Genomic DNA, 26,681 nt, shown 5'->3' with positions numbered 1-26,681 from the left:
ATAGGTGTGTGACTAAAGGCTCAGGAGATTACAGCCCAACAAAGGCCATTTCAAAGTGAACTGAAAGAAGGAAAGTGCTGGAAACTGCCAGACCCTCCTGAAAGCTTAATGCAAACAAGAAAGTGTCATTTCAGTTTACTTATTTAATTCATTAACTCTGTTCATTCTGTTTAGAAGGTGATCAACAAGAGAAGGATGTGAACAATGACAGTGAATCCTTCCCAAAATCATTTCAGAAAACAACTCCTTTGATTGTGATGAGATAATAGAAAGGGGTTTGGCTTTGCTCTTGTCACACCTCATCTTCTGAGCACTCTTTAATTAGAATGAATGATGTCTGGATGTTATTTTATTAATTAGCTTGGCCTGTCCTTTTCCCATTTTTCTCTCATGTGAACTGCGCTTCAATATGTGGGAAAACAGCAACATTAAACTCTTTACCTATGAAAAGGGCATTGAATTTGACTCCCCTAATAATGCAAGACTGTAGATGTTTCCCTAAAGAACTGTCAGCGTTTGTACTGTAGTTATCCTGTCAGAAGCACAACCGTTTTTGGCATGCTTCATTTTATTTCAAAACAAATCAAAAAGGGGGGGGGGGGAAACCCTCAATGACATTTATTTTGTTATTTTGTTTCATTTTGCTTTTAGCGTGCATTATTTGCAAATAATGTGATAAAGAGGAAGCAAAGTAAAAAAAAAAAATAAAATAAAAATAAAACTAAGAGCCCTTTTTCTAAAGTGTGTTAAGCACTTAACACACGGTTATCACACAGTAATTGCTAGTATACAACCACATTGTGGGGCTTTTCGGTATTTGTTCAGTGGAAGGTGTTTTGTGACTATCGCACTGCTGAAAGCGTGTACTAATCGTCACTTCTTCATTCTGGGCCAGATTCTATATAGCTCATGGTAAACATTTCCGCTTAAGCGTATTCTATAAGTAGTGCCTAGATTTAGGCGCGTACATAGAATATGCTTAGTTGAAATCCCAGCTCCTAAAACTATGCATCTTCATTTACACCAATGAAAATGTGGCATACATCCCTGCACACTGGGCCATATTCTATAACTACACATGTAAATTTTGGAACGCCCATGAAACACCCATTTCCCTGACCATAGCCACGCCCCTTTTAAACTGCACAGTTCATTAGAGAATACGCTTAGCGAGTTGTGGATATAAATTCTAATTATTACCAATTAGTGCTCATCATTGCTATTTGAGTGCCGTTATCAACGCTGATTAGCTTGTTAAGCCAATTAATTTACTTGCGCAATTATAGAATACATCTGGAGTTTAGTGCAGATCTCTAGGTGTGTTATATAGAATCTGGGAGTTTGTGTGGAACCACTTACCACCTCATACACACGAGATCCTAAGTGCGTCCACACTAACTCCAAGCACAGTACTGTGTAGCGTCCGCAAATTTAACGCGGCATCTATAATGACAAATGCTGGAAACACCCCCAATGGTTGCTGTGTTAAATTTGGAAATACTGCATGGTAACGTCCCCTGTTAAGCCATGGTAACTGCAAATTTTACTGTGGCTTGGTAAAACAGTCTCTAAATTTGGGAGAAAAAACTTCCAACTCTCCCCCCCCCCAAAAAAAAAAAATATAAATAAATAAATAAATAATGGCTAATGCACACTTCCCCTGTTAGCCAGGACCATATAGTTTGAGTAATGACTGAACATGCTTTACCCCTTTTGTCCGAAAGTAGCCATCCACACAGGTCTCGCAGTTCACTCCCGCTGTGTTGCTGGAACAGTTAATACACACACCGCCCCCAATGTACTCTCCACGGATATTCAAACTTAGCTTCTTGTCTGCAATGTTCTGGTCATAATAACATTCTTTGGTCTTCCCATGACAATTGCATGCTGTTAAAGAGATGGAACTATTAGTAAATAACATATCCATTTTAATGACAAGAGAATGCCCAGTTTTACTAAAGTATTACAATCCTCTTTTATTATTTTGACATTTTACTGTACATATTGAAACACCCTAACTCATGAGCATATAGCTTCTTCGGCCTTTAAAAATGATTCTCGAATGGTCTCAAGATGTCTTAAGAACAATATTTCTTAGTTCTGTACTTTTTTTTTAAAGAACCTAGAAGCCATTTTATATTCTGACAAGCATCAAAGTGTAATATTTTTAAATTGAAGATGAGACAGAAGTTGCTGACTACAAAAGTGAAAGATTTTTATGAGTGAGTTGGTAAGTAGAACTTTCACACAGTGCATGATTGGAAGAAAAATTGAATTTCAATTTTTCAGCACCATTAACTTTAGCACAAAGACTGTGGGTAGCAGATTATCTGGAAATAACAAACAAACAAACAAACAAACAAACAAACAAATAAAAGACACCACACTCTAATTTGTGGACATTAAATCCTGAATCTCTCATAGTGGCAAGTTTATCTGAAGCACCGTGAAGTACTGTTCCAATGCGAAGTCATCCTCTGTAAATCGGGTACTGATGAAGGAAAGAATTATTGCAGCTTTAGACCATGCAACACTCCTAACTGGAAAGATTTTTGTGCACAGTGAGAGACATGTAGGGGTCCTTTTGCTAAGGTGCACTGAAAAATGGCCTGTGGTAGTGTAGACGCATGTTTTGGGGGCACACAGAATTATTTTTTAGCACACCGAAAATGGACATGCAGCAAAATGAAAATTGCCGTGCGTCCATTTTGGGTCTGAGATCTTACCGCAAGCCATTGACCTAGCGGTAAGGTCTCACGCAGTAACTGGGCGGTAATGGTCTACGCGCATCAAATTACACAAGGTGTGCGTAGCTGCCATGTGTCAGAAAATAAAAAATATTTTTCAGACATGCGTAGCGGACATGCGTCAAAATTGAAATTGCTGCAAGGTCCATGTGGTAACTGGGTGGTAACTCCAAGTTGGTGCACGTTGGGCGCGTGTAGGAGCCTACGCGGCTTAGTAAAAGGGCCTCTTATTTTTCAAAACATTTGCAACACATAAAAAACTGTGTAAGTGATACAGAATGATGATGAAGGTGAGGTGTGGCTAATAAGACAAAACGTGTCGATCAAGGTTAAGCCCTTCGTGATGTCTTTCCTATTTACATAATAGCAGTAGTACTTTATAGAATAAGCCTAAATTTCCACATGGTTTATAGAACACACCGAGCACCAATCAACACAACTAAATTTAGTCACGGTCAATTACACCAAGTAAAACCTGGTGTAGATCCCGCCGCCTAACTTAGGCAAGGAGTGGGTGTATTCTATATCAATGTGCATAGATTTTGGAAACACCCACGACCCTCTCATTCTAGGCCCACTGTTCAACTTTGCAACTTATATTTATGTGCACCACGTTACAAAATATGTTTAGCAAGTAGTGCGTATAAATTTTAATTAGTGCCAATTAGTGCTAATAAAATGAAGGGACATACCTGTAGCAGGTATTCTCCGAGGACAGCAGGCTCAATATTCTTACATGTGGGTCATCGTCCGCGACGGCCCAGGAGACCGGAGAAATCTTCAAAAGTCTAAGAATGCTCCCAAACGTTCCATCGTGTGGGCTGACCCACTGTGCATATGTGGGCGGCTTCCCACCCGCGACACGAATGTGCAGTGATTAGTCAAATAAAAAAGCAAAGAATAAAACTGGAACAACTCCAACGGGGAGGAGGGAGGGTTGTAAGAATATTGAGCCTGCTGTCCTCGGAGAATACCTGCTACAGGTATGTATCTTCATTTTCTCCGAGGACAAGCAGGCTCAATATTCTTACGTGTGGGGTATCCCTAGCCCCCCCAGGCTCACTCAAAACAATAAACATTGGTCAATTGGGCCTTGCAACGGTGAGGACATAACTTAGATTGACCTAAAAAGAAAAACAACTAAATGAGAGTGTAGCCTGGAACAGAACCAAAATGGGCCAGGAGGGTGAAGTTGGATTCTAAACCCCAAACAGATTCTGCAGCACCGACTGCCCAAACCGACTGTCGCGTCAGGTATCCTGCTGAAGGCAGTAGTGAGACGTGAATGTGTGGACTGATGACCACATTACAGCCCTGCAAATCTCTTCAATGGAGGCTGACTTCAAATGAGCCACTGATGCAGCCATGGCTCTAACATTATGAGCCGTGACATGGCCCTCTAAAGTCAGCCCAGCTTGGGCATAAGTGAAGGATATGCAATCTGCTAGCCAATTTGAGATGATGCGTTTTCCGATGGCAACTCCCCTCCTGTTGGGATTGAAAGAAACAAACAATTGAGCGGACTGTCTGTAGGGCTTAGTCTGCTCCACGTAAAAGGCCAATGCTCTCTTACAGTCCAAGGTGTGCAACTTGTCTTCACCAGGGTGGGTATGAAAATGGGGAAAAATGTTGGCAAGACAATTGACTGGTTCAAATGGAACTCCGACACCACCTTCGGCAAAAACTTAGGGTGAGTGCGGAAGACTACATTATTTTGGTGAAATTTAATATAAGGTGCATGGGCTACCAGGGCTTCGAGCTCACTGACTCTATGAGTTTCACTGACTCTACGAGCTGAAGTAACAGCCACCAAGAAAATGACCTTCCAGGTCAAGTACTTTAGATGTCAGGAATTCAATGGCTCAAAAGGAGCTTTCATCAGCTGGGTGAGAACGACGTTGAGATCCCATGACATGGGTGGAGGCTTGACAGGGGGCTTTGACAAAAGCAAAGCTCTCATGAAGCGAACAATTAAAGGCTGTTCAGAGATAGGCTTACCCTCTACACGTTGATGATAAGTACTAATCGCACTAAAGTGAACTCTTACAGAGTTGGTCTTAAGACCAGACTCTGATAAGTGTAGAAGGTATTCAAGCAGGGTCTATGTAGGACAAGAAAAAGGATCTAGGGTCTTGCTGTCACACCAGATGGCAAACCTCCTCCATTTGAAAGAATAACACTTTTTCATGGAATCTTTCCTGGAAGCAAGCAAGACTCGGGAGACACCCTCTAAAAGACCCAAGGAGGCAACTTCCAAGTTCTCAACATCCAGGCCGTGATAGCCAGAGACTGGAGGTTGGGATGTAGAAGTGGCCTCTTATACTGGGTGATGAGGGTCTCCACGGTTCTTCAGAGGACAATCCGGAAGAAGAGGAAACCAGATCTGACGAGGCCAGAAGGGAGCAACCAGGATCATTGTTCCGTGGTCTTGCTTGAGTTTCAGAAAAAATCTTCCTTACTAGAGGTATGGGAGGATACGCATACAGAAGGCCTGTCCCCAAATGAAAGAGAAAGGCATCTGACACTAGTCTGTCGTGGGCCTGAAGTCTGGAACAAAACTGAGGGACTTTGTGATTGATCTGAGTGGCAACAAGATCCACTGAGGGGGTGCCCCACGCTTGGAAGATCTTGTGGACAACGCCCATGTTTAGCAACCACTCGTGAGGTTGCATGATCCTGCTCAACCTGTCAGCCAGACTGTTGTTTACGCCTGCCAGGTACATAGCTTGGAGAAACATGCCGTGACAGCACGCCCAAAGCCACATCTGGATGGCTTCCTGATACAGAGGGCGAGATCCAGTGCCCCCCTGCTTGTTGGTGTAATACATAGCAACCTGATTGTCTGTCTGAATCAGAATGATTTGGTTGGACAGCTGATCTCTGAAAACCTTAAGAGCGTTCCAGATCGCTCGAAATTCCAGGAGGTTGATCTGAAGACCCTTTTCTTGAAAGGACCAAGTTCCTTGAGTGTGAAGTCCATCTACATGAGCTCCCCACCCCAGGAGAGATGCATCCGTCATCAGCACTTTTGTGACTGAGGAATTTGGAATGGATGTCCCAAGGTCAAATTGGATCGAATGGTCCACCACTGAAGGGAACTGCAAAAGACGATGGAGAGATGCATCACATCCTCAAGATCCCCTGTGGCCTGGCACCACTGGGAAGCTAGGGTCCATTGAGCTGATCTCATATGTAGGCGTGCAATGGGAGTTACATGAACTGTAGAGGCCTTGTGTCCTAAGAGTCTCAACATCTGCCGAGCTGTGATCTGTTGAGACGCTCGAGCCATGGACACGAGGGCCATGAGATTGTCTGCCCTTGTCTGAGGAAGATATGCTCGAGATGTCTGTGTGTCCAACAAAGCTCCAATAATCTCCAATTTTTGAATTGGGACAAGATGGGACGGGATAATTGATCACAAACCTCAGTAGCTCTAGCACTCGAATAGTCATCCGCATGGACTGTAGAGCGCCTGACTCAGAGGTGCTCTTCACCAGCCAATTGTCGAGATAATGGAAGACATACACTCCCAGTCTGTGAAGTGATGCTGCGACCACAGCTAGGCACTTTGTGAATACCCTGGGCGTGAATGTTAGACCAAAGGGCAGTACACAGTACTGAAAGTGCCGTGTTCCTAGTCGAAACCGAAGATACTTCCTGTGAGCTGGGAGTATCGAGATGTGGGTGTAAGCATCCTTTAAGTCCAGAGAGCATAGCCAATCGTTTTCTTGAATCATGGGAAGAAGGGTGCCCAGGGGAACCATCCTGAACTTTTCTCAGACTAGAAATTTGTTCAGGCCCCTTAGGTCTAGGATGGGACGCATCCCCCCTGTTTTCTTTTGCACAAGGAAGTACTGGAATAGAATCCCAGCCCTTCTTCCCCTGGTGGAACGGGTTCAACTGCACTGGCCTTTAGAAGGGCTGAGAGTTCCTCTGCAAGTACCTACTTGTGCTGGGAGCTGTAAGAATGAGCTCCTGGTGGGAAATTTGGAGGTTTGGATTTCATGTGTATCCTGAGCGAACTATTTGAAGAACCCACCGATCGGAGGTTATGAGAGGCCACCATTGGTGAAAAAATATCAACCTTCCCCCCGACCGGCACTTTTTCTGAGGCTATGCTGCACTGGAGCCAGTCAAAAGCCCGTCCCTTACTTTTGCTGGGGAGCCGCAGGGGTCTTAGGCGCACGCCGCTGACGGGAACCAGCACGCTGGGACTGAGCCTGAGTAGGCTGCCGAGAAGCAGGAGTGTACCTACACCTATTTTAAGAATAGGGAGCACTCCTCTTCCCTCCAAAAAACCTCCTAGATGAGGAGGTGGTAGCAGAAGACGCCCGGCGGGAGAGAGAATCCATACCACCATGGTGCTTCTTGATCTGATCGACCATATCCTCTACTTTTTCACCAAAAAGGTTACCCCCCCGGCAAGGAGCATCCGCCATCCACCGCTGGATCTTACGATCCAGGTGAGAGACGCGCAGCCATGAGAGACTACGCATCACTATATCTTGAGCAGCTATTCGGGATGCTACATCAAAAGTGTCCTAAGTACCCCTGGCCAGGAATTTTTGACATGCCTTCTGCTGCCTGACGAGCTCTGGAGGAAGCGCTTCGACCAAACCAGACAGTTATCTCACCGAGTTCCGCAAGTGGATGCACGTGTAGAGCTGGTATGTCTGAATCTTGGCTGCGAGCATAGCGGCCTGATATGTCTTTCTCCCAAAAGAATCCAAGGTCCTAGACTCTCTGCCTATGGGCGCCGAGGCATAGTCCCTAGTACTCTTGGCTCTCCTGAGAGCAGAATCCACCACCATGGAATTGCGAGGTAGTTGAGACTTTACCATTACTGGCTCTCCATGGACTCTGTACTGGGACTCAGCTTTTTTGGGGACCACTGTATTAGAGAGAGGGAACAACCAGTTTCGCAGAAGAACTTCCCTGAGTGTGTTATGCAAAGGAGCCGCAACCTCTGTAGGTGGAGAAGGATAATCCAAGACCTCGAGCATCTCTGTCCTGGGCTCATCCACAACCTCCATAGGGAAGGGAATATCCTTAGACATTTCCCGAACAAAGGAGGAAAAAGAAAGACTCTCAGGCGGAGACAATCCTTCTCTCAATGGGCGAAGTAGGATCAGAGGGGACCCCATAGGACTCTTCTTCAGAAAAGTATCTGGGATCTTCCATTTCCTCCCACGAACACTCATCCTTGGTATCAGACAAAACCTCTCTAAGAGCAGCCCAAACCTGAGCCTGTCTCGACGTCGAGAAGCGACAGCCTGGAGGGGGATGTCGAGCAATCGACCCCTGCCTGGACTGCGGTGAAGCTTCCTCCGCCGATGTCGGAGAGTCGACCCGGGTGGCAGGTGAAGGACCAGATGCCGCTTCAACAGATGGTGCAGAAGGCGCAAGCACCCCTGGCACCGAAGTAGACTGGCGCAGCAATCCCTCCAGAAGCTCTGGAAGAAGCTGAGGATGACACGCTCGTGCGGTGTGCGGGAAGCTGTTCACGCATGCGTAGTGCGCTCTGCCCGCGCTCCGGAGCGTTCTCAAAGATTCTTATTTTGCTTGCAAACATTTTTGCCAGTCTCCTGGGCCACCGCAGGCTTTGACCCAATCATAAGAACAAGCAGCCTGCTTGTCCTCGTAGAAACCCCCCCTTCTCCACCAGAGACACACCGCTCCATGCAAAAATTAAAAACAAATTTTTTACACACAATTTGTGCATGCCAGTTTGGCATTTACAGCAGTCCCGTGGTAAGCCATTTTAAGCTACAGTAAGCATGCGCTACCACTTACTACAGCTTAGTAAAAGGACCCCAAAGTTAGGCCAGCAGATTTTCAGCAGCACTGAATCTGAGGATTGTCCACTCACCATGATTTAACTGGACAGGAACCTCCCCTGCACAGTTATATCATTCCAAACATCTTCCTCTCAGTGGGGCCCTTTTACTAAGCCACGTAGGCGCCTATGCGTGCCCGTGTGCCAAATTGGAGATACCGCCTGGTTACCACGTGGCCCTTGTGGTAATTTCAATTTTGGTGCACATCCCGTATACGCGTCTGAAAAATATTTTGTATTTTCTGGCGCCTGGCAGCTACGCGCTTCAAGTACTTAGACCATTACTGCCCGGTTACCCCGTGAGAGCTTACCGCTAGGTCAATGGCTTGCAGTAAGGTCTCAGATCCAAAATGGACACGCGGCAATTTTCATTTAGCTGCACATCCGTTTTCGACAAAGAAAAGGCATTTTTTTGTAGGTGCGCTAAAAAATAATTTTGTGCATGCCCAAAACACGCGTCTACACTACTGCAGGTCATTTTTCAGTGCACCTTAGTAAAAGGACCCCAGTGTTTGCTAGTATGAGAGTATAGCGCTTGCGGGGATGAAATAGCTGTGCAGTTTCTCCGTCCGATACCTCCCACTTTAAGTCAGGACAAAACTGGAGACAGACTTCCACCTTACAATCATTTAGCAGAGGAGCTTACCTTCACATTCATATTTAGTCAGAAATGTCCCAGCTTGCCAAGGCTTTTGATTGAATCCAGGGCAGCAACGATCACAGCTTTCCCCACATGTGTTATGTTCACACTCACAGGTAGATTTCTAATTTAAAATAATAATAATAATAACAATAATAATAATAAAACAGTAGGAACCAGTTAGAACTGCCCAACAACTCTCAGCAGCCTTTCTGCAGTTAGTTTCAGGTTTAATATGCACACAACAGGTTAACTACAGTGCAGGGAAAGAAGCGCTTTTATATTTATCATATTTGTGACCACATAAATTGAACTAGATTGCTTGTCAACCATCCATTATCTAGTCTATCATGATGTGCGAGATGAACAGCCACAGCCCAAGGCAGTTTATCATGTATTCCCTGTTCATGAGGATCCTACATATTTCACAACCTCCCTTGACTGTCAGGAGTTCACAGTGCTATAATCATTATTCGCGCTGCTAATTATAATGCATGGATTTGACCCAGCATCAAAATTTCTCGATCGGTCAAGTGTGAGTATCTCTATGCGTGAAAAGAAGGAATAAAGGAAATCCTGTCTTTTACAGCCCTGCCTTTATTTAAGCAAACTTACTAGAATAAAATAATTCCCAACCCTCATCCATAATCACCCCTGATCGGCATCATTTGATTAGCATTTCTTGGGTGGATAATAAGGATGGGCAAGGCCCCTTGATTTTTTTGTTTTGTTCCCATGTCGTTGGAATCATTGTTCATTTTGTTTTGCCTAGCTTCATTTTCATTCATACATGTTGGATCTCATAAAATTACCACCCAGAAACAGTACCAGCCTATCCAGAACTTCTTTAAATCTGCATTGTCCAGACTGCAATGGACTTAGATACAAATCTACTTATGCATCCAGCTTTTCTTACATAAGCACACAACTGTGGAACGATGTGCCCAAAACCGTGAGATCTATCCATAACCATCTTAACTTTAGGAAACTACTGAAAACCAACTTGTTTAAGAAGGCCTACCCCCCCCCCCCCCCCCCGACCCAAGTTAACTTTTTACTTCCTGCGACACAGCTAAATATGGACCGTACTAGACTTTTATTACCCTCCCTTCTCTATTTCTTCGTTGCTTATACTTATGTTTTTTACATGCTTTCTACTATACTATGTTATTTGTATTACTGAACTGGAGCCTACCTTTACGGTATTCTGTAAGCCACATTAAGCCTGCATATAAGTGGGAAAATGTGGGATATAAATGTGTTAAATAAATAAATAAATAAATTTTGGAAGTGCGTTTGCTCTTTTTCAGTAGGGGCACACATCATTGCCATTGCCTTGCTGCTATCTGGTGCCAAGTTCCCTGCTTGCTGTGGCTGCAGTGGCGTACCAAGGGGGGGGGGGGTGGTCCGGGGGCGGTCCACCCCGGGTGCACACCGCTGGGGGGTGCCGCGGAACGCGCCTGTTGGCTCCGAGTTCGCTAACTTTGCTCGTTCGCTGCAGCTCCCTCTGCCCCAGAACAGGTTATTTCCTGTTCCGGGGCAGAGGGAGCTGCAGCGAACGAGCGAAGTTAGTGAACTCGGAGCAGACAGGCGCGCGCCGCGGCACCCCCCCCCCAGTGGCGTGCACCCGGGGGGGATGTCATTTCGCCGGGGGGGGGGGGGAGGTGTCATTTTGCATGGGGGGTGCGCTGCACCCGGGGGGGGGGGGGGCGAATCGGTGATCCACCCCGGGTGTCATCCAGGCTAGGAACACCATTGTGTGGCTGGTGCCTGCCAAGTGCCCCCCTCCCCCAATGAACAGAGTGGGGATCACCTGTCTACTAAATGTTCTCTTCCTGGGCACTTTGTAATTTGGGGATAATAGATACAGCATCCACTTAACCCCCCACATTCTCCACTACCTGCAATGGCTGGTCATTCAAAGCAATCATTTCACCTGTGTACTGTGCAATCACTTGGATGCAGCCTGCCTCTTGGCATGGGACAGGGCAATAGGACTCATCCCATTTCCTTCATTGCAGCCTCCCTCTGTGCTCAAAGTAGGGCAGGGGTTGTGGAAACAGGTTAAACCGTTTGTGCCCAATGTTCCCATATGGGGAACATTGGGCACTAATGGGTCAACAGCAGAGACACTGCTGCTAGATCTTCCCCTATTCTTCTGTACCTTCCCTGCTACTACTGTTTCATTCCTCTGTCTTGAAGAACTTACAGCCTCCCCTGAAAGCAACACAGCCCTATTTTGCGTTTCTAAGTGGTACTTCATAGACGTGTTGGAAAGAAGGCCAATTATTTTTCCCAGATCACATGCAGACATTCTGCAAAAGTTTGATCTTCCAGGGAATGAAAGTGCCTCCAAACATCTGTTTTTTTTTCCTTGAACCTCTTATTACTGTTCACTTAGCCACTCCCATGAAATCCTTTGTCACAGGGACACTGGTGGTTAGTGTGTAAGATATTAGTAGCATGAACAAATTTATGGCAGTACTAGAAGTTTCTTCCTCATCAGACACTGGACTGCTAATAATCTCCTCATCTAGCACCAGAACTTTCCGTATCTAATTCTTGGATTTCTTAATCATCTGATGCAAAGAGTTTCACTAACAGAGCATTGCACTGGCTTTGGCTGCTGCTCTTCTTGTATTCCTCTACTACTGGCAGGCTGAACCTCCAAACCTCTTCCAACTTCTCTACTTCTGGTTGGGAGCCTAATGGCAGTGGTACTATTAGTGCCACCTAGGACAGCTACAGGTTTCCTTCTCTCCTCTTTGCTCACTCTCTCACCTGCACGTTTCATCCCCAAGGGCATGATTGATGTGCTTATGTTCAAGGTAAGGATAAGAGCAAGACCACTGTCTGTGTCTCTCTCTCTTTACATTCCCACTGTGTCTGCTGCCTTCTATATCTGGCTTTGCCTACCTCTCAGTAATACTGGTTTGGCATACACCACTGGGCATGGACACTGCTCAAACAGAGCTAGAAAGAAAGAGTCAAGTCATGCTCATAGTAGGAGATGAGGTAGCCTTGTGGTTGGAACAGTTAACTTATTATTCAGTGGCACATAAGGTGCCCATGAATTGAAGAAAGCTTTCTTGCAGTCTGCTGGGACAGTGGCCTCATGGTTAGGGTAGAGGCCTGGGAGCCAGGGGAACTGGGTTCAATTCCCACCTCAGCAACTGCTGACTTGTTCAACTAACCCTGTAACATTTTAGGGGGTGGAGATGAAAACAATAACAGAATTCAAAAATGTGTGGGATAAACTCAAAGGAATCCAGTATAGAAGGCAAGGTACCAAAGAAGCTTAGTGGTGATTAGATGGCAACACCAGCAATTGGGAAGCAAAGCCAGTGCTGGGCAGACCTCTATGGTCTGTGCCCTGATCATGGCTGGACAGATTAAGCTTCAGTAGCTGGAAAACAAGGCAGGTGCTGAGTAGACCTCTATGGTCTGTGCCCTGAAAATGACAAGGAAAGATCAAGTATACATATGTAATATCACATCATACCTTATGCTATGATTTATCTTGTTGGGCAGGTTGGATGGACCGTACAGGTCTTTATCTGCCATCATCTACTATGTTACTATGCTATACTGAGAGCACGATACGTGTGTCTTATCACTGAGCTGCACTAAATTACACAGTTCCAGTAGATCTCTCCCACTCAGTGTACTACTCTATCTGCTGCCTTCTAGCTCTTCTACCCCTCATTAGTACTACTGGGATGGAATATACCACTGGGCACTGCCACTAGTAAGTGACGACTCGCACTGAGAATACTCTGCTTGCCCTGGTACCTAAATTTGTGAAGCTCTGTTTTTTAAAAGAATACTTTCTTTCTCACTATTTAACATAGTATATGACAGTCGATAAGGAACCACATGGTTCAACCAGTTTGCCCAGTAAGGCGGCCAGAACCACACCTGCTGCTCTGTGAAGATTACACTCTGTCATTATCAATTACTGGCACCATAGACAGGACAGTCACAATCATGGAAAAATGGTTTTATAATTTTGGTTGCAGCATGGAAGGGCATTTTGATATGAATTTTAAATCTGACTTTGGACGTTTTGCTCAAAATGTTCAAAATTCAAGTGGTGAATATAGCGCTTTCGAAACAGCAAAACGTTTATCTTTTTGTTTCGAAAATGGCCATTTGCTAGACTAGGTGCATCTATCTTTTTGGACCATTTTCGGAAAAAAATGTCCTACAGAAAAACGTACAAAAACAAGCCATTGGGATGTATGGGGGCGCCAGCAATCTTAATAGACTGGTCACACAGACATCCCAGCAGAGCAGTAGGGCACTCTGGGGACACTGCAGTGGACTTCATATAAAAGGTCCCAGGCATACATCTCACCTTTAACCCCTTATATTATATGGTGAGCCCTCCAAAACTTATTTAGGGCACTTTTTTGTGGCTTAGTCATTATTTAAACACATCTAGCTCAAAACATCTTAGTTTTTATCTTGGATGTTTTTGTTTTGTTCCATTATAGCAGAAAAACACCCAGGTCTTAGGAATGTCCAAATCCCACCTTTAACATGCCCCTGACACCGCCCCCCCCCCCCCCCCCCCTTGTGATTTGAATGTACTGTGGATGAACAGCATAGAAAAATGTTTAGAAAATGGATTTTGAAAATGGCAATTTGAATGTTTTGGCAAGCAAAGGATCCAAACGCTGCTTTATGCCACTTTTTAAATGTTTTTCTCTTTTGAAAATGAGCCCCAATAGTCACATTCATTGTCAACACTTGATTAAACCAAGAATGCTGCAAACTGAGAATATTTTACTTCCTATCAACCTTAAAGTGTCTCCCCTCCCCCTCCGAGATAAAATCATAGCATGTGATATGAATGTGACACAAAATGCACACTTATTCGTGATCTGTCCCTGCTATTTGCACATTTTCAGATTTCTCTTGGCCGATTTTGAATTTTAATGACATGGGTTGTTGTTGACATTTTCCATGTCGTCAACGCAGTCCTGGCCACATTATTTATTTATATTACCATTCAATGGTGCAAAATCATGACAAGTGCTGCAGAAAAAGAGTGAAATAAACACAAACATAATTCCATCTGTCAACTGCTAAAATGAAATCTTAATAATCTCCTGTTCTCCCCTTTCAGAAATGGATAAACTAGTACAGGAAAACAGAAAAAAAAAACCCAGGTAACTTACACTAAGGCGCTCATTTTCAAAGCAGATGGACACCTCAAAATGCCTAAAATATCCATCTGCTAAAAACGTCCAAATCCCAATATTGGAAAGTCAGAATTTGGAGGTTTCACACTGTATTTTGTCCAGACAGCAAAGGGTTGTGTTGTGGGTGTGTTTTGGGAAGGACTAAGGAAAGACCAAAAGAAGGACATCCAACAGTGATGTTCCAATGGGATAAACATCCAAATTACAAAAAGGTGCTCTGATAGAGCTGCTGACCACTGGAGGGATTAAGGCATGATCCCTCCTTAATCCCCTAGTGGTTGCTGTCCCCCTCCCTCTCCCCTGAAAGTGAAACCAGAAAGGAAAACTTGGATCTATATCAGTTGCAGGGTATTACAGACGTTCTGAAAACAGGCATCAAGCTTGTTAGAGGAATAGCCTAGTGGTTACTATAATGGAATGTAAACCAAAGGAGAGAGGTTCAAATCCCACTATGAATCTGTTGTTGTTGGTTTTTTTTTGTTTTTTTTTTTGGGGGGGGGGCTCCCTACAGGAATAGAAAATTACTTACTATACCTAAAAATATAGGACACCTGCAAGCCTGAAGACTATTGAAATGCTATATATACAAGTACAGTAGGCATTTTACTGTTCCTGGAGGGATCACGTTTACATTAAAAAAAATTTACAGTAGGATTTGAACTCGTGTCCCTCAGTTTACAGTCCACTGCACTAACTACTAGATCATTCTTCTGTTTTATAAGGACTTCTCTGTGGCCATTTTCATAAGAATGCTACCAGATAAATAGGGGGAAACAAGGCACTGGGGACATCTATAATTTCAGTTTGTAAAATTGTTGTTCAGGATGTAAGGACGTCCTTCTCAAGTATTTTCGAACAGGAAATCTGGATGTCTTTCCTGTTCAAAAATTTGATGTTATGAGCAGAATGTCCCAATTCTGACTTGGACATTCTGTCGAAAATGCCCCTTCACGAGGCTCTTTAGCATCCTGACTGAAATCATTATTTCTGCCTGCTACAGTTCTGAAATCCTGAGATATTCCATAGCTCCTAAATAAAGAGAAGTCTTACAAATATACTTACATTTGTACTTGGATTCCATGGACAGGCCCTTGCATGACCGTAGCAGATACACATGCCACCAATAGAAATGTCTTTTATGGAATAGTAATACTGAAAAATAGCACAATAGCAGAAGAAAATGAATGTAAGAATCAGCAAGTGAAAAATTAGAATCTTGTTAGGCAAGGTTGCAAACAGGTATAACATTACGATGCTGTATGTTCACACCATTGCTGGACTTTGTCATATCATGGTGGTTTGATGTGATCTTCACCCATAATTCAATTGTAGTTTATCTTAGGCTTCTAGCAGACCAAAGAAGGAAGCATTCATGGTATACTTTTGTCCTGGTTTAACAGCACTTGTAACTACTCGCCTCCACCTACCCTCCTCTCCTCCTTCCTGTACACATTAATTGATTTGATTTGCTTACTTTTTTTGTCTATTAGATTGTAAGCACTTTGAGCAGGGACTGTCTTTCTTCTATGTTTGTGCAGCGCTGCGTACGCCTTGTAGCGCTATAGAAATGCTAAATAGTAGTAGTAGTAGTAAGAGACAGGGCTAAGTAAGGGCTGGCTACTTTTAGTAGGAAAGTGGAGAGTGGCAAGAGAGAGAGAGAGAGAGAGAGAGAGCTGTGTGTCTTCACTAGGGGGTATGTGGAAAGAGGGCACATCTTAACGGCCTAGGTGAGGTCCAAACTGGTGCCTGTTTTAAGTCTATTTTATAAAGGTCACCCACAGAAAAAGCAGTTCAATTCACTGTAGGAGAGCACAAGAAAAAAAGCTCATTCAAAATCATCCCCCTAGATAGGAAATGTTATATCCAGTAAATGCTGGACTTTCAGAGGTGGCTCTCAGTAAAGCTGTTTACTGAGAAATATTCACCACAATCGTCATTAGTCCAGTTCTCTCAAACTTTAATTTAAATATTCAATTTCCTTTCATTTATTTTCACATTTTATCATTTCAGGTTTTCAACTTTTCTATCTTATATAAATAAAAAGACTCATTCTTTTAATTGCTGGTTTGGGGATTTAACTCCGACAAGAAATCATATTTCGCTCAATACTGTACCAAGAATGTTTCCTATTGAAAAATATATTAAAAAATCTCAAGTTAAAAAATAAACATTATAAATCTCATGATCTATAGTAACTACAAAAATTATATCTAACATACCTTTACTAAGCAAAAGGTGTGCCAATTTTGGTTGAGTCTGATCCCAAAGTGAGTGGGTCCCTGCCCACCTGGGCCCACCCATAGTTAAGCCACTGGTCTACCATGTCATAATTTTATAACAGGCCCTTCTCCACTTGCAATATTGCCCTTTATATACAGAAAAACAACATTTATAAAATTACTCCCCAAGTGAGCAGGACAAAGGCCAGCATCAATACGAATGCTGGGAGATGACTGCGGCAGGCATATGTTAGCCATGCATCATTATGGGGGGTTTTTTGGGTACCTGCATCAAAGCAGTACTCTAGGGAAGCAGAGCATTCTCAGCATCAGGAAACCCACTGACAAAACACCTAAAGAAGAATTACTGAAGCCCAAGTTATAGTTGAAACAAATCAAAGGTGGAAGAGAATGCTTCCAACAGTGGCGTAGCTAGGGTAGTTGACACCCGGGGCCGGTCATTTTTAACCCCCCCCCCCCCCCACCCCAAATCCCGTACTAGGCATGCCGACAATACAAAACACTCAGGACCTATATATAGAGCAATTATACCATACCATAATCAGTAATTTGTACGAGTCACACAAGGGAAAGGAAAGCATCTTAAACACTACAGTGAACACTAGAACATCAATTCACCTACTGTAAAATGAAAACAGACAGATTAGTACAGATCGTCGATCCTGCACAGTCAATGCCAACCGAAAGCCATGTCTTTTTCACAAACACAGATACACCCTAATCCACTATAGAATAAGTAATAATAAACTTTCTATTTAGACAAAAATTAAACTGAACCCCCGATGCCAGACTCTGCATACAATGCAACACCACAGAATCAGAAAATGTCCCCTAGTACTGTGCAAAATATAAAGACAGCAGATGTAAATTTGAAAAAACACTAACAAATACCAATCACCACTTTACAAATTAACAAATAGAAATAAAACAAATACAGAAAATAAAATACCATTTTATTGGACTAATACATTTAGCTTCCAGAGGCCAAAATCTCCTTCCTCAGGTCAATACAGTATAGTACTGTTACAGAAGGGGGTTTTGTTCTCTGAAAGTTAAGCCAAAATGTATTAAAATTAGTCCAATAAAAAGATTACCTTATTTACATGTTTAAGCAAAAAAATAAAAATATGTATTTTATTTACAGTTTGTTGTCTCTGGTTTCTGCTTTCCTCATCATCTTTTCACAGTCTTCCTTCCATCCAGCATCTGTCTTCGCTCTCTCTCTCTCTCTCTCTGCCATCCAGTGTCTGCCTTCTCTAATGTCCCTTCCATCCACTGTCTGCTCTCTCTCTCTGCTCCTTCCATCCACTGTCTGCCCTCTCTCTTCCTTCCATCCACATCTGCCCTCTATTTCTGCCCCTTCCATCCACCATCTGCCCCAGTCTGCCATCTCTCTCCTCCTTCCATCAACATCTGCCTTTCTCTCTCCCTTCCATCCACATCTGCCCTCTAGCTCTGCCCCTTCCATCCACCATTTGCCCCAGTCTGCCCTCTTTCTCTCTCCCCCTTCCACCCACCATCTGCCCTTTCTCTCTGCCCCTTCAATCCGTCTGCCCTCTCTCTCCCATCCATCCAGGGTCTGCCCTCCCTCACACTCCCCCCTTCCATCCAGGGTCTGTCCTCTCTCTCTCTGCCCCCTCTTTTCAGCCCCCAGTTCCAGCCCCCTTATTCCACCTGCCCCTAGTTCCAGCCCCAGCCCACATCTCCCACCTGCCTCCCTTTTCAGCCCCACTATCCCACCAGTCCCCAGCCCTTTTCTTCCATTAGTCCCGAGCTTCAGCCCCCAGCCACTTCTCTCTGTCCCCTTTTCAGCCCCCAGTTCCAGCCCCCTTCATCCACTACATGCCTTGCATCCCCCCTTTTCAGCCCCAGACTCATTCTCCCACCTGCCCCAGGCATGGACCCATTTTCCCTCCTGCCCCTTGTCAGACCCCAGTTCCAGCTTCAGACCCCTTCTCCCATCTGAGCACTCCCCTCTGAGCTCCCCCACCCCTTCCAAATCCCCTTCTCCCCTCCGAGCACCCATCTGAGCACCCCTCTGGGCTCCCCCAACCTCCCTCCTCAATCCCCTTCTCCCCTCTAGGCTCCCCCACCCTTCCCAATCCCCTTCTCCCCTCTGAGCACCCCTGGGCTCCCCCACCCCTTCCCAATCCCCTGCTCCCCTCTGAGCACCCCTCTGGGCTCCCCCACCCCTTCCCAATCCCCTGCTCCCCTCTGAGCACCCATCTGGGCTCCCCCACCCTCCCCAATCCCCTTCTCCCCTCTGAACACCCCCACCCTCCCCAATCTTCTTCTCCCCTAGGAACACCCCATCCCTTCTCCCCTCTGAGCACTCCCCTTCTCCCATCTGACCCCCCCCCCCGACCCGGTCCCTTCCCTGTCCCCCCTCGTGGAGAGCCAACAAAGCCCTTGTCTCCTGCCATCACCCTTCGTTTTTATTTTAAATCCATTGCAGCGACGCAGGAAGCGCTTCGCGTCTGCCCTGCGTGTGCTATGAAGAGAAAAAATCACCTCGGGCCTTCCCTCATTGTGTCCCGCCCTCGAGGAAATACGAAGTTACCTCAGAAGAGGGCGGGACACAACGAGGGAAGGCCCGATGCCAGCGAGGTGATTTTCTCTCTTCACAGCACACGCAGGGCAGACACGAAGCGCTGCCTGCGTCGCTGCAATGGATTAAAAAAAACGAAGGGTGAAGGCAGGAGACGAAGGCTGTCCGGAGCACCCCCCCACCCGCTGACACCCGGGGCGGACCGCCCCCACCGCCCCGCCCTTCCTACGCCACTGGCTTCCAAATACAGAGGGTAATTCTATAACAGAGCACCTGGGATAAGAGGGTGAGCAGGAGCCTTTTTCCAGGCTATTCTATAAAGAAAAATAGCACAAGTGGCAGAAGACACACTTACAGCTGTGATCACTTACAACAGCACTTAAGAAGTTAGTAAGAATATGTGTAAATTGTAGAATTTACACATGTATTTCTGTGCTCTACTCACTTCCCAAACCCCGCCCATGTGCACACCCACTATAAAACATGGTGTACATTTTTACACTAGTCAATATTCTACAAGAGATCATTTATATGTGTAAGTGGCCACTTATGCACATAGAGGACTAAAATACTGCCACTTACATGCATTCATGTCTCTCAAAAATAGGCAGTTCCTCAATAGAATTACTCTCACAGTCTGTACTGCAACAATATCTTGTGAGCTATGTGCCATGTGGTAAGTTCATAACTGTAGGCACTCATCAAAAATATACACAAAACTGTATCTGTGAGGACTTAAGCTAGATTTTCAAAGCAGAAATACACAACACTTTAGTTTTTAAATTTACCCCAGGGAATCTATACACAGACACTTACCTTTGCTCTTTGACATCCACAAATTTTCTGGATTAAATCTGTATGCATACATTCAAATTTGCAAAAGTATGCGAGTAAATGCAAAACCTTTTTCAACCCTGATCCCCAGGAATGCTGCCTGTCAGGTAGGCAGTTTCATTAAACTCTATTTATTAGCAGAAAAGCTTTTGAAAATGACGCTTTACATTAACAATCTTTCTAAATAATGCTGAAAAGATAACATATGATTCACTTAAAATCCTTTAAAACAGTGGTACTGTAGGCACTACTAGTATGATAGGTAATCACTCAGATAACAATTACTCTGGACTCATTTGGTTAGGGGTATGACAGCACCTAAGTGGCCCTTAGGTCCAAGCAAGGCTGTCCCCAATGAAAGAATGATGCCAATGAGGAAATATGCTATTTATTATATATGTATGAAAATAACATATATATAATTGTGATTACACAACTACAATACTATCCTGAGAAAAAATTATCAACTCAGTAGCTTTATTAGGCTACACCATGTGCCTGAGCAATAACCTATCCTTTGCTAGCAAGGACCAGAAACTAACTAACCCTGATCCATAAAGGAAAATTCCCTGCTCTCACCCTTGCAGTCTCTAGCTTCAGTATTCAGATGGGGGTGATTAATTGGCTCCTCTTCAGGCCTCAAACAGGATTCTCCATGAGCCCTCTGACAGTATCGGGTATAGTCCCAGGTCCTTGCTCTAGAAAGCAGCAGGATACTCAGTCTATGGGAAGCCATAAATCAGCTTCTGAATCCTTCCTTGTGCTGAACTCAGCACATAGAGCTACTGTTCACACGTGTTCTAGCAATTCAGTCCCTCTCCTCAGAGAGATCGATATGACATCAGCTCTTCTTCTCTTCTGCCTTTCTAGTCCAACTTCTCTCTCTCTGTTCAGGGTTGGAACTTCCCTTTGGGTCCCCAGGTGACAATCAGGGACCAATCAGGAACTATATACCTCTGTCCAGCAGATTACATATGGCCATTACAATGAGGGACCTTGGGATTCCAGAAAGACCACCTTATCAGTAGTAGTCTCACCACCGAGGTAAATAACAAGCATTACCTCATTCATGTCTTGCAAGTACATACCACTCCTCCACAATTTCACACAAGATACTGGAGGCCCTGTGTGCCTGAAAGCTCTCTCTCTCTCTCCTCCGCAGCTTCCCAGGACATAAACTAAAGGGCCAGAACAAATAAATAGCATGTTTTTGAATGATGCCAGCCAGAACAATGCTGACAGGAAGAAATGCAGAATCCATGTTGTTTCAGAAAAGATGGTTCATGGCCTAACCAGGCCTCAGGCCTAACAAAAGTGAGACACATGGATTGCCCTTACAGTATATCTGCTTTAAAATAAAAAGCACAAGTATGTAGGCCAATGCCTGTGGGGGACCATCTCAAGCTCAAAGAATATGGCAACTTAACTTCTCAGCTCTCCATTTGCCTGCCTAAAAAAATTTGGAAACGCCAACTAAATGACCTTTCTTAAATTTTTCTCCCTTACTTTGTGGCTTTGCCATGTCTCATTCCCGTTCTCACCTTCTTCTTTGCCACCTTCATTACATCTCTACCTCTGCCATAACCAACACCTCCATCATACAGTCTTCTAGATGCACTGATTACAAACAGGATTCAATGGTCAAGAGATGATGTGTATGTCCTGATAAGGTACATGCCTGGTTAGGTTTGTTTATGCATTTATTAGAGTCTTCATACACCACCTATCTGTGGTACAACAAAAGCGGTTTGCACATTACATGCAAGTTTTTACCTATGTCCCCTAGTGGGCTCATAATCTAAGCTTTGTTTTGTATATGGGTCAATGAAGGGTTAAGGGGTCCTTTTACTAAGCCACCGTAAAAAGTGGCCTGCGGTAGTGCGAGCATGTCTTTTGGGTGTGCACTGGACCATTTTTTTTACTGCGTCTAGGAAAAAAGGCCTTTTTTTAAGGGACCGGAAAATGGACATGTGTTAAAATTGAAACCAGCGCATGCCCATTTTCAGCCTGAGACCTTACCGCCATCCACTGACCTAGTGGTAAGGTCTCATGCACTACCCATGCAGCGAATGCCAACTGCTGTTTACCACAGGGTAAGTGGCCCAGGTAGAAAATAGAAAATTATTTTCTACCATGGGATTTGACGTGCGGCAAATTCAGAATTACCACCCAGGTCACGCGCTAGCTGGGTGGAAGTGTCAATTTGGCATGCGCTGTACCGTGCATAGGCCCTTACACACCTAAGTAAAAGAGTCCCTAAGTGACTTGTCCAGGGTCACAAGGAGCTGTAGTGAGAACATACCCAGTTCTCCCAATTCTCAGCCCACTGCATTAACCATTAGGCTATTCTTCCACTCTACTATCACCTATCACAATCTAATTTCCATGATATTACTGAATTTGTACAAGCCAAATTGAATACCACATTATACAGTATATTAGCTCATAGTAGATCTGCATATTATTAGCTTAGTACAATGGATAGTGATTCTCAACCCAATCCTCGGGACATCTAGGCAGCTGAGTTTTGTTTTGTTTTATTTTGATTTTTGTTTTTGAAAAATACCCAAATCTTTAACAGACTTTGTAATTTAAATAATTTAAAAGTTGAAAAAAAGAAAATGAAGCGTAACAAAGCATTTATTTAAAAAAAAAAAAGGAACAAAGGATGCGGAGTAACTTCAAGTGGGCTTTTTTCTTTCCCTCAGCTCTCCTCAAAATCCACAGTTCACACTTCAGAGATCAGGGACTTCATTTGGACCCCTCGGCACCCTTCCCGCCCCACCTCTCCTAAAGCCTTCGCAGAGCTCTCTTCTTGTGCATCTTCATCTTGGCTGTCTGTTTTTTCTTGAGGTCCCCGGCATGTTTCTTGGCCATGGGCTCGTCACTGGTGGCAGAGGAAGAGCAGGCGTAGGTGGTGGCCGCTTGATCTTTGGCTCTCAGGCTGCAGGCCTGGGCATGGATTTCCATCAGGAGCCAGACTCGGGCTGCATACTCCTCATAGTTCTCCAGCAAGAGGCGCCCTGCCTCTTCATTCAGTGTGGACAATGGGTTAGGGTGTATCACCAAACACTTTATTGTCAATAGCACATGCTGATGCTCAGCTACGCCTTCCAGTCCTTCTTTAGAACACTGACACAGATCCATGAGCGTAGATTGTGGGGGCAAGGAGGGGCATTGCCTCCCCAAACGCAGGGCCGGCGCAACCCGGCTACAGGCAGCTCTTGGTCCCCCATGCCCGCCCTCAGCTCCCCAACTGCCATCCTCTCCATTCCTGCCGCCCTGCCTTTAAATCTTTTATTTTAAGTCACAGCGTTGGCAGTGAAAAAAAAAACAGCATAGCAGGCTTGCCTCCAGCCTTTCCCTTCCCTCTCAGTGTCCCACCTTCCTCTGATGATGTATTTCCCCTTCCCTCTCAGTGTCCTGCCCTCGCGGAAACAGGAAATATGCCTCGCCCCATCCTTTGCCCCCCCCCCCCCCAAATGAAACACTCAAACTATTCCCATGCACAGATCTTGGTAAGGAAATAGCTTTTGGGTGGTGCGGCTGGAAAATCCTTACCCAGGATCAATTTAATTCTGAACAACCCTCCAGCATACAAAATTTTTTTTGGGATATCCACAATGAAAATATGTGAGGCAGATTTGCATAGAGTGGAGTCAGTACCTGCAGAACTGTCTCATGCATATTTATACTTGAAATCCACTGACAGAGTAGTATATATATTTTTAACACGTGTATTAGAGTTGAGTTACCTGCAGCAACCAGCCAATTTTACCACACTTAAATCGATAGGACCATATAAATTTCAACTCTTTTTGAGTTCCCCAATATCCTTTGGTCTCCTTGCTAACGAATAGGCATAAGAATGAGCCCATCTTTCTTTAACAGAATAACGTTTCATTTTTATTTTTTTTTCCTTTTCTGCCCACAAACCCCCAAACAAGAGCATAGTTAGTTTTATAATGCATGTGACAATTTACTAGACCTGATTCTTATAGTAATTTACATGCACTTTTTAACTAATGCTGCCTATGGATGCTACAGCGAGTTCTATAGCAAACATTACAACATCATATGACATTCTTTCTGCTACTAGAATTAGTTTCCACTTCAGGGTACAGGGAACCTTTCAGCTAATAGGGTTGCAGTTTATAATTCACCCTGTCTCAGTTGACCTCCTACTGTTTCTAATACTCTCTAGCTCAACTAATCAAATTTGAAAAGCTCAGATAAATTAAACTTCAGAAAAATCTTTCAGAAAGTTTACCACATACTTTGGTTCAGATTAAGGGAGTGGTCAAGCAAATTGAGGGGTGGAAGAAAATGGAATAGCAAAAGAAGAAAGCAATACTGGAGCTAGTATTTAGCCTGAGTATATCCAGTTAACTTTAACCACATCTCGAAATACTGATCTGGTTAAGTCACTAATGCTGAATATAGCTAGTTAAAGATAACCAGATTATTTATCCAATTCAATTTAGATAAAGTATTTGTACAGTCTGACTTAACCAGATAACTTTAGTACAGCCAATGAATTTTCTGGCTAAAAGTTAATTGGCCTGTGGTCTGAGAAATTCAAATTGTAAGATTTGTCAAAGCAGCCCCCAAAGTTACTCAAATTTTTTGAGAGTCTACCATACATTTTATTCAATGAAAACAAAACGAGCAACTATTGGGAGAATGCTATTAGAGTGACAATAGCAGCACAAAGTTTGAGAACATGGACTACTGTAGGGCAGCCCACTCTAGGCTTCTCAGAGCATCTGCAAACTTTTGGGGCTAAATTTACGAAAAGGCACTATGGTGTTAGCACTCAGGGGCGGCCCCTATCATTAGGCGAAGTGAGGCAGTCACTTCAGGTGGCAGAATTTTTGGAGCAGCATGAAGTGCCCTCAATCACTCCAATGGTGACTGACTAGCAGAAACTTCCTAATAGCTGCCTTTCAGCTGCTGCTGCCTCTCCCCACTCCTGTGGTAAAAAGCCAAATGATAAACACAGGGCCACTGAGACCCATGCATGACTCCAGGGACCTGCTGGTCACACCCCCTCTGATGCCTACTTTTGTTCACAGAAGATATGACCAGCAGGGCTTTTGACATACACAAGGGTCTCAGATGCTTCATGTTTATAGTTCAGCTTATTGCTGCTGCAGGGCTTGGAAGAGGAGGCAGTGAGCGGAGGGCAGCAGGCGACAGGTAGCAATAGCTGATCACTCGTCTCAAGCAGCAGATTGCCTTGAGCTGTCCCTGTTAATACTTGTTAATATGAATAAACCTGCATTATTTCCTGAAGATCCCGTTTTCTGCAATGGGACCTGTTTATTAGTAATGTATTTTAATGGCATTATTTATTTATTTATTTATTTATTTAAAAACTGATATTCCACAACAATCCAAAAGTTCTTGGCGGATAACCACATTAGTGCATGAAGACAGCAGCGTATTTCTGTAAATCAAGCTCCTGGATTTTGTAATCCAAATATCCAAATGGGAGGACAATTCTAAGATGATAAAATATGCACATGAAGCTATACTCAGACTCCAAAATCAGTTTTCCATACATATGTCCACTTCCCTGACCAAACTGTGCCCCATATATTGCTCAGGTAAAAATAAGCATGTTTGCTAGGGATGGGCAGCCAAAAAATGTTTGTGTTGTTTTTTTATGGCTTTGTTGTTGTTATTGTTCCAGAGTAAATGTTGTCAAAAGTGTGCTGTCTTTGCAAAGGAGTGTGCACTATGGGCTGCATTCTATAAATAGCATGAAAAATGAGTGCTGAAAATGATCGGTGCTAAGCGCGATTCTAGAAACCTTTATAAAACTGTGCTTAGTGCCGATTCCTGCACCCTAACTTTGGGTTAGGACTTACCCCTGCTGAGAACTAGTGTAAATTCTGGTGCCTAAGTTGGGTGCGCTGAGCAGTATTTTGTAACAATAGCATGCAACTTTTCAGAACACCCCTGAAAGGCCCCTCCTCCTCCTATGTTCACACCCCTGACATGCCCCTCCCTTTTGAGTTAATCACTATGGGATTTGGAAGCCCGGCATTATACAATATCGCACAGCCAGATTTGCATAAAAAAAACCCAAATTGATGCTGATTAACATCAGTAACTGATTGTTGGCATGAAGTGGCCTAGTGGTTAGAGCACTGGTCTTGCAATCCAGAGGTGGCCGATTCAAACCCCGCTGCTGCTCCTTGTGATCTTGGGCAAGTCACTTAACCCTCCATTGCCTCAGGTAGAAACTTAAATTGTGAGCCCTCCTGGGACAGAGAAATATCCAGAGTACCTGAATGTAACTCACCTTGAACTACTACTGAAAAAGTTGTGAGCAAAATCTAAATTAATAAAATAATAATTATTATGGCTCATTAGCCAACTAAGATGTGCGCATCTTAGCAGCATGCCACATCTGGGCTCCATATATAGCATCTGGGGGTATGTGTAAAGACGGCACACTTTTCAGTTCCCACTGCAGCTCCTTATCACTCTGGGTAAGTCCCTTAACCTTCCCCAGGTTCAAAAAATTAGACTGTGATCCCACTAGGGACAGAGGAAATACCTTCATATAATTAATGTAAACTGCTTTGGTTGTACCACAGAACGGCAGTACATCAAATCCA

At 44.1% G+C, this 26,681-nt stretch overlaps 2 protein-coding genes across 2 annotated transcripts in view; both read right to left on the bottom strand.

Moving 5' to 3' along the window:
- The window catches only part of LAMA2 (laminin subunit alpha 2), a 1,107,608-nt gene that overhangs the window by 642,493 nt on the left and 438,434 nt on the right, over nt 1-26,681 (bottom strand). The window contains exons 6-8 of the mRNA XM_030196530.1: nt 15,493-15,582; nt 9,230-9,347; nt 1,709-1,887 (exon numbers count right to left, since the gene is read on the bottom strand). Coding sequence (XP_030052390.1) covers nt 1,709-1,887; nt 9,230-9,347; nt 15,493-15,582 — 387 coding nt within the window. The remainder of the gene's footprint in view (nt 1-1,708; nt 1,888-9,229; nt 9,348-15,492; nt 15,583-26,681) is intronic.
- On the bottom strand, nt 22,843-25,179 carry LOC115465280 (ubiquitin-conjugating enzyme E2 S-B-like). Its single transcript, XM_030195677.1, is given in 4 exon segments — nt 22,843-23,147; nt 23,150-23,233; nt 23,563-23,718; nt 25,116-25,179. Coding segments are annotated over 4 exon segments (609 nt in total).

The sequence above is a fragment of the Microcaecilia unicolor genome, chromosome 3 (assembly GCF_901765095.1).
Source record: "Microcaecilia unicolor chromosome 3, aMicUni1.1, whole genome shotgun sequence".
In the NCBI taxonomy this organism is placed as follows: domain Eukaryota; kingdom Metazoa; phylum Chordata; class Amphibia; order Gymnophiona; family Siphonopidae; genus Microcaecilia; species Microcaecilia unicolor.
Note: the sequence above shows the minus strand (reverse complement) of the source record. Positions and strands in the feature narration are given on the sequence as shown.